This window comes from Urocitellus parryii, chromosome 1 (genome assembly GCF_045843805.1).
Source record: "Urocitellus parryii isolate mUroPar1 chromosome 1, mUroPar1.hap1, whole genome shotgun sequence".
NCBI classification, from domain to species: domain Eukaryota; kingdom Metazoa; phylum Chordata; class Mammalia; order Rodentia; family Sciuridae; genus Urocitellus; species Urocitellus parryii.
In genome coordinates this window covers 250258514-250270266 of record NC_135531.1, presented here as the reverse complement: position 1 = coordinate 250270266, position 11753 = coordinate 250258514, and the positions used below count along the sequence as shown (strand labels likewise).

Below are 11753 nucleotides of genomic sequence, written 5' to 3'. Positions count from 1 at the left end.
ATTGGTACCTAATGTCCCATGTATTCCAAATGAATTCTGATATGCCCCTAGACATTTTCATTTTATTTTTTAAAGAATTACAAAACAGGGGCTGGGGATGTGGCTCCAGCGGTGGCGCGCTCGCCTGGCATGCGTGCGGCCCGGGTTCGATCCTCAGCACCACATACCAACAAAGATGTTGTGTCTGCCAATAACAAACAAATAAATAAATATTTAAAAAAAAAAAAAAAAAAAAAGAATTACAAAACAGACTGGTATATGTTTTTCTTACTTTATTAATCCTTACTAATATTCTTTAAGGGGCAAACACATGGACAAGTACGATATAGTGAAGAAATCTTATTTTTATAAGAGAATTAAGGAGTTACTAAGATATTTCCAGATACTATCTTCAGTGATGATTGTTATCTTTTTTCTGGGACTCCAGATAATATTCGGCCCCTACGGCTACCACAAAAGCAGCAAATCCCAATTTAAATCCTTTTAATAATACACCAACAAAGGAAACATTGTGTGCAAAGCCACCCATGTATCTCCAAGCTTCATTCCTAGAAGAAAAAAGATGAAAAAAATATAATCACACACAATTCATAAATACTAAGTAAAATAAATTTAATTTTAATTTTTCTAATATACTTAAATGTGACATTATTTGAGAAAATCTATGTGGATCACAATAGTAATCTTTTTGTGGCATAGGATAGTTAAGAATATATGACCAAGTTTTACTTATAAAATATATTTTAAAAAGCCACTTGATGATTTATTTTATAGTCATACTATTCATGCCTCAAATGCATGACTCACTTTGGTATCCATCACAGACTAGCTGGGTGGCTATACACATACTATTCATTCCAACATCATAGAAAGATCAACTTAAGACAATTAGACATTAATTCAGAAGGAGCACAGCTTTTCCCTGTCACAGAAGCTTGAACTTCAGAAGACTGATTTCCTGCTCAGGTAAATCATTCTTCTGAGTATACTGAATAAAGAAGTGAACTGAAGTCAGAGAACTGTAGGGGGAAAAAAACACCTCCTTCCACAGATTTTATGTCAGTGAAAAATACCACGTTGTGAAGAGCAAAAACCATTTATCTCTAAAACTCTGACTGGTATGGTTTAGATATGAGGTATTCCCCAAAAGTGAATGTGTGAGACAATGCAAGAATATTTAGAGGAGAAATGATTAGAGAGGTGTAACTTAATCACTAGATTAATCCTCTAATATGGATTAACTGGATGGTAACTGTAGGCAGGTAGGGTGTGGCTGGAAGAAGCAGGTCACTGGGGCAATGACTTTGGGATTTATGTTTTGTATCTGGTGAATGGAACTATCTTTCAGCTTCCTGGTTGCCATATCTTGAGCTGCTTTCCTCTGCTATGCCCCTCCACTAAGATGTTCTGCCTTACCATAGGCCCAGAGTTATGGTGTCAGCTGACCATGACCTGAACTTCTGCCACTGTGAGCCAAAATAAACTTTTCCTCCTTTAAATTCTTGTTAGGTCTTTTGGTCACAGTAACAGTAAGGGTAACTAAAATACTGACTTAATAGAAAATATGGAAACAAATCAAATCAAATTTAAATGTCCAAACCAAAGACGTTAGCAGAAAATGACAGAATAATATACCTCATGAACACAGATGCAAATATTCTTAACAGAATTTTAGAAAATTGAATCCAACAAGATACAAAAAGATACATCATGATGAAGTAGAGTTCACCCCACATATGAAAGATTGGTTTTAAGATATATATACTAAATATATACACACACACACACACACATATATATATATATATATATATATATGAATACATACTATATATAATACACACACACACAAACACACACAATTTTTTTTTTTTTTTTTGATTCCAGGGATTGAACCCAGGGACAATTAACCACTGAGCAACATCCTTAGCCTGTTTATTTTTCATTTTGAGACAGGGTCTTGCTAAGTTGCTCAGGGCCTTGCTAAATTGCTGAGTCTGGTTTTGTACTTGCAATCCTCCTGCCTCAGCCTCCCAAGCCATTGGGATTACAGGTGAGTCCCAGCAAAACAGTTTTGATATATGAAAATCAAAGTGATTCATCATATAAATGGAATTTAAAAAATTACATGAGCATTTCAACAGATACAGTAAAAAGTATTTGATGAAATTCAAGAATTAAAAAAAACCAAAGGGCTAGGGTTGTGGCTCAGCGGTAGAGCGCTCACCTTGCACATGTGAGACCCTGGGTTTCAATCTCAGCACCACATAAAAATAAATAAGTGAAATACAGGTATCATTTTGTCCAACTACAACTAAAAAAAAAAAAAAAACAAAAAAACAAACAAACCCAAAACCAAATAATAAAAGCTTGGCATGGTGGCTTGTACCTGTAGTTCCAGCTAATAAGGAGGCTGAGGCAAGAGGTTGGCCTGAGCCCACAGGTTTGGGGCCACCCTGGGAAGTACAGTAAGAACACGGTTTTTAAATAAAAGAAAAAGAAAGGAAGAAAATAAAAATCTGAGAAACTTTGGGATAGATGAGAAATTCTTCATTTTGGTAAATGGCATCTCTGAAAATCCTAAAACCCAGCAAACTTAGTGGTGACAGACTGCTTTCTCTCAGGAAAAAGGCAAAGATGTCTGCTTATATCACTTTAATTAATACCATACTAGTATAGTTAGCTAATGCAATTAAAAAAAATAAAAAGTTAAGAATACCGTCTTCACAGATAAAATGATTATCTCTGAATAAAATTCTAAGGAATCTGTAAAAAAAAAAAATCACAACTAAAAAGTGACTTTAGCAAGGTAATGAAATACAAAGTTAGTATATAAAAATTAATCATGTTTTTATCTTCTAATAACAAACAATTGGAAATTGAGACTTAAAAACATATATCATGTAAAATAGCATCAAAATGTGGTGCTGGGTGCCTGTAATTCTAGAGGCTTGGGAGGCTGAAGCAAGAGGATCGTTAAGTTCAAAGCAAGCCTTAACAAACTTGCAAGATCCTGTCTCAAAATATAAAAAAGGCCTGGAGATGTGGCTCAATGGTTAAGCGCCCCTGGGTTCAATCCCTGGTGCCAAAATAATAATAATAATAATAATAATAATAATAATAATAATAATAATAATAATTCAGGGTAACCTTAACAAAACATGCAAGACCTGTGTATGAAGCAACAAAATACTGCTAAGAAAATTAAGGAAGATCCAAATTGCCCATGGACTGGAAGATTCAATATTATAAAGACATTATCTTCAATTTGATTTGAATTTGATTTAATATAAATATGAAATAGATTCATATTGTGAATCTATGTCAAAGAGATTCAATGTGATTCCAATTAAAATCCAAGAAGAGCAGGCATGGTGGCACATGTCTGTGATCCTAGCAGCTTAGGTGGCTGAGGAATGAGGACTTTATGTTCAAAGCCAGCCTCAGCAATTTAGAGAGGCCCTAAGCAACTTAGAGAGACCCTGTCTCAAAATAAAATAGAAAAAGGGCTAGGGATTGTCTTGTAGAAACTGATAATCTCATTCTAAAATTCACAGTTAATGCAAAATACCTGAAATAACTAAACCAATTTAAAAAATGTAGATCTTATAATACCTGATTTGAAGACAGTGTAGTATGGGCATAAGTGCAGACATATTGATCAGGATAACACTAGAGTCCAGAAATAGGCCACATAAATACGGTAAATTGATTTTTGAAAACTTTGTCAATGTAATTCAACCTGGGAAATATGGTCTTTAATAAATGGTGCTGGAAGAACTGAATGCCCATATATAAAAATATCAACTTTCCTTCTTATCTCAAATGATACAAATATTAACTAAAAATGGATCATATACTTAAATTTAAGAAATTAATTAATTAATTAATAGAAAACTATAAAAGCTCCTAGAAGAAGATTAGGAAAAAATCTTAGGATGCCAAAAGCACAACCCATAAAAGAAAAAAAGAAAGCTAAATTGGGAATTCATCAAAATTTAAAGTTCTTTGAAATTTAAAACTTAAGAAAATGAAAAGATAAGTCATACTCTGAGTAGACATTTAACCACAGAAAATATGTGAATGGCAAATAAGCACAGAAAAAGATCTGTGTGATCATCACTTTTTATAGAGATGAAAATTAAAACCACAAGAAGGTATTAGTACCATTTTCACTAGAATCATCAAAATTAAAAGACTAATAACAACAATATTGACAGAGATATTAAGCAACTGAAATTCTCATACACTGATGGTGGGAATGAGAAATAATTCAGTCACTTTGGAAAATGGTTTGGCAGTCTTTTATAAAAATAACTGTGGACATAGCTTATTATCCAGAAATCCCAGTTAGGTATTTATCCAAGAGAAATCAAAATATGTGCTCATAAATGCTCACACTTGAATGACTATAGCAACTTTACTCATAACAGCCAAAAGTTCAGAATAAGCCAAATGACCATCAATTGATAATGGTACCAAAATGAGGTATTTCCACAGAATGGATATAAAATAAAAAGGCAATAAAAAAGATTAGATACAATCCACAACATGTGTAAATGTCAAAATGCATTATGTTAAGCGAAAGAGTCCAGGACAAAAGACTATATACTATGTGATATCAATTCTACAAAATTTGAAAAAGATCAAAACTATCCAGACAAAAGCACAACAAGGGTCACCAAGTCACAGGTAGGGTAACACTGACTGCAAAAGAGCATAAGAGCATAAGGAAATTTTCTAAATTAACAGAAATATTCTATAGCATGATTTTGGTGGTGGTTACATAACAGCATTTTTGTCAAAACTAACGGAATTATATGATGGGTGAATTTTAAAATGGGTGAACTTTAGAGGAATGATATTTCAATAAAACTGGTTTTAAGCTAGGCAAAGTGGTGCATGCCTGTAATCCCAGCAACTCAGGTAGTGAAGGCAGGAGGATCACAAGTCTCAGGCCAGCCTGGGCAGATCCTGTCTCAAAAAAAGTAAGATGGGAAGGGGATGTAGTTTAGCGGTTGAGTGTTTACATGGCACGCATGACACCTTGAGTTTGATTAGGAGGACTGGGAGTGAGAGGTGGGCACAAAAAATTTTAAAATTTTAATGTAAAAAGTCATATACTGAAAATGAACACAAAACACTAACTTTTGGGGGGCAGGGGTTATTCTGGGAATTGAATTCAGGGCACTCTACCACTCAACCACATCCCCAGTCCTATTTTGTATTTTATTTAGAGACGGGGTCTCACTGAGTTGTTTAGAGCCTCATTTTTGCTGAGACTGGCTTTGACCAAGTGATCCTCCTGCCTAAGCCTCCCAAGCCACTGTGATTACAGGCATGCACCACCACACCTGGCTAGACACTAGATTAAAAAAAAAAAAAAAGTATATATATTTTTAGTTGTAGATAGACACAATACCTTTTTATTTTATTTTTATGTAGTTCTGAGGATCAAACCCAGTGCCTTCCACATGTGAGGCAAGCACTCTACTACTAAGCTACAACTCCAGCCCTAGACACTAACTTTTAAAGAGAAGTTCTAATTAAATTACTTAATTCATCTTACCGGCCCCATGGATCCCTGAGCCCTTTTGCAGCCAGCTTCTCCTGGACAGTTTGTAATGGTGTCCCTTCTATCTTCCAATGCCTATAATCTGGAAGTTCTAGTTTTCCATGACCATGTTCATGTCCATGTCCATGTCCAGGGGCCATGTCTACAGAAAATAAGTAACATAATAGAGAAGTACACTTAAATGTTTTTAAGATAAATGCTTGAAAATTCTGAGTTAAGAGATTTTAGAAAATTATTTTATTACACTATCTAGTATGTGTTCACAGGAAATACGAATATGAAACAGAAAAATAATCAGTAATTGTACCAGAGAAAACCATTTATTATTTGATTACTTTCTTCATTAGAAAAATAGCAAACATTACTGAGTCCTATGTGCCAGGTGCACTATGTTTCACATATATTAATTTCATCACTTCTAAAATAACTCTCTGAATTTAACTTAAAAATATCCCCATTTTACAACTGAATGAGACTCCAAAAGGTTAAGTTATGTCCTTAAGAAATTACTCTCAGAAGCTAAGTAATATCCTGAAGATAACAAAAATAGTAAAAGGTACAACTGGGCTTTAACCCTTGCAGTATGGTTCTCAGAAGCTAAGTAATATCCTGAAGGTAACAAAAAATAGTAAAAGGTACAACTGGGCTTTAACCCTTGCAGTACTGTTCCTACTTTCTAAGTAATACTGTTTCCCTCTTGAGTCCTAATGCATAAACATGCATGATGAAAGCATAATACTGTTTTGTTACCTTTATTTAGATGATTCTTTTAGAATGTTGTCTTAATGATTTTGAATACGTATGATCACATGAACTTTTTCTGTAAAAAGTCAGATAATAAATATTTTACGCTTTTGAACAAAAGAGGTAAAATTGAGCAGATTATGTATGTCTATATATGACAAGAAAACAAATTTCCAAAACTTATTGATAAAATCCAAGATATAATAAATAGTAACTGAGTATAATTAAATTTTTTTTGTATAGGTCTACTAATGATAAAAAAGAAATTTCCATTTTGGAGTTCACCATCTTGCTTAGTTAGTGCTCAAAGTTAGCATTCCTTAGTATCAAAGTGATCTCAAAAAACTATTCTTTGCTCATGGGTCTTACAAAAATGAGGTAATGGGCTGAATGTGGTTCATAGGCTGAAGTTTACTAATTGAACTGAATAACAGAGACCTTAGGACCCATTTTTCTTTTGTCTTTTTTTTTTTTTTTTTTGTGGTACTAGGGGATTGAATCCAGGGCCTTGCAAATACTAGGCAAGAGTTCTACCACTGAGCTACAACCACAACCCCTTAAGATCGTTTTTAGTCCATGTTTGCTTCTATAAATAAAATGCCTTTAGTGTTTATATGAATATTTCACTTTTACTAGTGTCATGATTAACTTTTGTGTGTGGGCATGAGTATGTGTGTGTTATTTGCTGTGGACTAAATCCCTGGCTTGTTGCATGCTAGGCAAGAACTCTTGACAGTGACCCATATCTCCAGCTCTACTAGTGTTATTTTTACAGCTAATATAAAAATAAACTTAATCTCAGTTCCCCTTTTCAATTGCTATGAATTCAAATTAAAGGGTATGAATAAATAATGCTATATTATAATTTGTATAAGGCTAGCAGTAGCAATTCTATAGTCACTCTCTCCAGAAATAAAATGAAACCAAATAATTATTACCATTGGCTGTATTTATAACTATGTACAGGCTCAATAATAAGACAGGATTTTTTAAACTGTATTTTAGAAGACAGAAGTAAGGTAGTGTACATTAAAGACACATTATGTGAAATTCTCATTCCATTAGACAATAATTCCAAGATGAGAAAAAACTGAACATAATAATTTTGACAAATTAACAAACAATATTTATAAACATGTTAAATATCACAAAATATTATGTTGGTTATTTATATATTTAAAGAGAAAAAATCAATACCCATCAAACACAAGTTAAAACAACATGATGGGGCTGGGGATGTGGCTCAAGCGGTAGCGCGCTCGCCTGGCATGTGTGCGGCCCGGGTTCGATCCTCAGCACCATATACAAACAAAGATGTTGTATGCGCCGATAACTAAAAAATAAATATTAAAATTCTCTCTCTTTAAAAAAACAAACAAACAAACAAAAAACATGACTTTGAAACACTTAATCTTATTAATTATTTGGTGGATTCAATAATATGAAGGAAAGAAAAATTATGGTTTTGGATTTCAGAATGACTTTTAAGACTCAATACATTGGGCTGGGGATATAGCTCAGTTGGTTGAGTGCTTGCCTTGCATGCACAAGGCCCTGGGTTCAATCCCCAGCACCAAAAAAAAAAAAAAAAAAAGATTCAATACATTATTACAAAAGAAAGACACTTAGAAACATTTATTTGGGATGGTAATGTCCTGGCTTCTTCATAATATGTTTTAAAAAATATTTTTTGAAATATTGTTTCACTTCAAAAATGTTTGTATAGATTTCAAGACAAGCCCTTATTTTAGCAACTGTCAATTTTAGAATACTAAGTATCCATGTATTTGGAAAACAGTACAAAACAAGGTTAAATTTTGGTATGGGTATTGAATTCAACCTGGGATAAATACCAGGTTGCTCTACCACTGAGCTACATCCCCAATTCTTTTCTATTTTGAGACCGCATCTTGCTAAATTGCTGGGTACTCACTAAATTGCTGAGACTGGCTTTGAACTCCCAATCCTCATGTTTCAGCCTCCCAAATTGCTGGGATTAGAGGTGTGCTCTATTGTGTCTGGCATGTTAAAATTTTGATGGAAGAGTTTGGTTTGGAAAATAAAAGTTGAAACATTACCATAGTACAAAAGCTATTTCAAATCTATTACTGCCTCAAAATATTAAGTAATTTAAAAGAAAAATCTTCAAAAAAAAAAAAAAACAAAAAAACAAAGAAGTACATACATTCTTATTTCTCCTATATAAATTTCTTTTAATGAATTCAATGTGCTTTCTCTTATACCTAATTCCAGTATTTCAGAAAGGTTCTATAGGAATTTCCTAAATATAAAGAAGAAAAAGTTGAACAGTGTTTCTAGTAGTGCTATTCAAGAAATACAATGCAATCCACACATTGCATTGTATTTCTTCTTTGGAGGCTAAGTCAGGAGGACTACCAGTTCAAGGCCAGCTTCAGCAATTTACCAAAATTTTAAAAGGGCTAGGAATGTAGCTCAGTAACAGAAAGCCCCTGGGTTCAATCCCCATTACTACAACAAAGAAATAAACAAGGGCTGTGGCTCAGTGGTAGAGCACTTACCTAGCATGTGTGAGGCACTGGATTCGATCCTCAGCACCATATAAAAATAAACAAATAAAATAAAGGCATTCTGTCCGTCTACAACTACAAAAAAAAATTTTAAAAAAGAAACACAACAAAAAGACAGAAGAGTCATAACTCAAACAACAATATCCTGATCATTTGAAGGAAGAGTCTGGAATTCTCTTACTTTGCACCATTGATAGCTATAAAAGCACCAGGCAAATCACTTAATCTTTCAGAATTTCAGTTTCTTCATTCAATGGACATAAAACCAACCTTGTAAGATTATGAGAATTGGGGAAAACAGACTGCAATGTGCCTTCTGGGTATGAATATGACCTAGAACAATCATTCTGAAACATTTGTATGACTTAGAAAAGCTGAACATTTGAATACCTTTAGGCTAGCAATTCCACTCCTAGGTATATATACTCTAGATCTGCACTGTCCTATTTGGTAGCCACTAACATTTGAAATATGACTAGTGCAACTGAGAAACTGAACAAGTGTTTAAATTTATGAAATTTGGCATATAAACTGAGATGTTTTGTAAACATAAAAGTACACAAATTTAGAAAAGTGTGAAAATATAAAATATTTCAATAACTTAATAGTGGTTACGTTTGGAAATAATATTTCTAATAATTGAGTTAGATAAAATATACTATTAAAGTTAATTTTGTTTCTTTTTACTTTTAATAAGGCTTTAAAAATTACATGTGTGGATTGCATTGTATTTCTTCAAGCAATGTTTTATAAAAATTTGGGGACTTTTTTTTGGTGCTGGGTATTGAACCTCATCCATGCTAAGAAGTTCTTCCACTGAGCCACACCCCAGTTCCTGTTAGATAAGAATCTTTACAGTCACATAATTGTTTTTTGCTAGCTCTAAACTGTAAGTAATTCCAATCTAGTGACAATAGAAAGGATTATGGTACAATCGCGCTATGGAATATTATACAACAAAGAGCTACATGCAAAAGTATGAGCAAACTTCACAAATATAATAATGAACAAGGATGAATCAGAAAAAGACACATACATATTGATCCCATTTGCATAAGTTGAAAAGCCTAATTCACTTTTTAGGAATGCATCTTAGACAGAATTAAAGTAAAACAAGTGATTTCTTGCCAAGGGTCAGGATAGTGCTCACCTCTTGGTGGAGGAGAGATAATCACAAAGGCTAATACAAAGAGTGTCTAAGGAAGTGTTTTAGTTTCTTTTCTTTTTTTCTTTGTTTTTTGGTGGTGGGCATTGAACCCAGGGACATTTAACCATTGAGCCACTACCCAGGCACTTTTTATTTTTTATTTTGAGACAGGATCTCACTTAGTTGCTTTGGGCCTTGATAAGTTGTTGAGGCTCACTTTGAACTTGTGATTCTCCTGCCTCAGCCTTCTAAGCCACTGTGCCCTGCCAAGGCAGTGTTTTCAACCAATTTTTAATTATTGTACCTCTAAGGAGTTGAGATGTATTTTGTATCTGTTTATGAACTGTGGCCCTATTTAAGGGACATAAACCATTGTGTTCTCCTCATTTCTCATTCCATTTTCACTTCAAGGACAGAACACCTCTGTTGAGAATGCATATTCTAAATTATTAGCAGTGCTAATTTGAGAGATGGTTATACAAGTATTTTCTTGATTACAACTCTTCAAAATTTACTTTTGTTTTATATAGTCCTATTATGTGAAAATAAAAAGCAAAATTTTCTCGAAAAGGTGAGTTATAAACTGTGCTGAGACTCAACAAGGAATGATTATTTCACTTTCAGAGCTGCTCAAATAAGAACAGCAAGGAAAGCAGCTCAAAAAAGAACATGTGATTATGAAAAATGTAAAAAGCTATTTATGTCTTAAGTGAACCTTAATTTTGGTGGAGATCAACCTATAATAAAGGGGTGGCTCCTGCACAGGGAAAACAAGGGCATATTTTCTTAAGAAGGAAGCAAGAGGGTAATGCTACTCCCACTACATGCAATTTTAGAGTTTACCAAAGACTTTCAAGTATATATTCCCAATTCTCCCCATTTAAAAAACCGCAATTATCATACTAATGAGAAAATAAAACCAAAAGGATTCTTATCACGTTATTGTCCAATCCGTGTTCCTAAACACATGCAATGGCTGGGATTTTTATATCCTGCTTCCCCCCCCCCCCCGTCCCCACACACACTATAACACTGTACCATAAACATTTGTACCAGAAAAAGCTTACTTAAAAATATACAAGCTGGTGAGGCATACATTACAATTATTCTACATATTTTCGATTTGGGGGCTGTCCTTCTGCCTTTATTCAATCCAAATGTAAACCAAATGTCCACGGGTCGAGAAGGGGGTTGCACCAGGCAAGGGCGGGACAAAGTACCTGGATTTAACAACCAATATAATTCTCACAGCATCCTTCTGCAACCACCTGTCCCTCCTTCAGTTCTAAACTATAGTTCTCTTTCGCTTATTCCTTGGCCTCCTTCCCCTTTGAACTGCCTCCTCTCGCCATCCTTCTCTACTTAGTTTCTCCCAGTCTGCATTTCCTCAGAATAGAGTCTAGCTCTCAATCCTAATATAGAGGTCTCCCACGAACTCCCTAATTTACCTTACAGCAATTTGACCTCTCAGGGCACTCAATAGTCAACCGTCCAGCCGGAGCCAACCGGAAACGGAAGTTGTCAAGTACAGTTCCTTACGGTAGGAAAACGGAGGAGAAGTTTAACGTTCCGGTCCTGGTTCAGTGATTTCTGGACCAAATAGGGATAATACGAGGGATATAGGAAGTCAATATTTTGTACACATACGTGCATTCTAAGTATGATTGAGCTAAGAGACATTTCAGAGGAAATAAGGGCGGAAAAGGGATATTTTCCTTGTTTGGAGAGGGACTCCTTA

The 11753-nt window shown here is 34.3% G+C and overlaps 1 protein-coding gene across 4 annotated transcripts; it reads right to left on the bottom strand.

Moving 5' to 3' along the window:
* Positions 1 to 257: 257 nt before the first annotated feature.
* On the bottom strand, positions 258 to 11568 carry Ndufb3 (NADH:ubiquinone oxidoreductase subunit B3). 4 transcript variants are annotated; one of them, XM_077799217.1, is made up of 5 exons: positions 11464 to 11501; positions 8860 to 8943; positions 6326 to 6395; positions 5570 to 5717; positions 258 to 548 (listed from the first exon to the last, which is right to left on the bottom strand). In XM_077799217.1, exons 4-5 carry the CDS (start codon positions 5713 to 5715, stop codon positions 392 to 394), a joined length of 303 nt encoding a protein of 100 aa, XP_077655343.1. In that variant the 5' UTR covers positions 5716 to 5717; positions 6326 to 6395; positions 8860 to 8943; positions 11464 to 11501; the 3' UTR covers positions 258 to 391. The 4 variants fall into 4 exon arrangements, with proteins under 4 accessions (XP_077655343.1, XP_026261132.2, XP_077655331.1 ...); XM_026405347.2 differs by lacking the exon at positions 8860 to 8943 and having other exon boundaries at positions 11464 to 11550; XM_077799205.1 differs by lacking the exon at positions 6326 to 6395 and having other exon boundaries at positions 11464 to 11504.
* Positions 11569 to 11753: the final 185 nt, after the last annotated feature.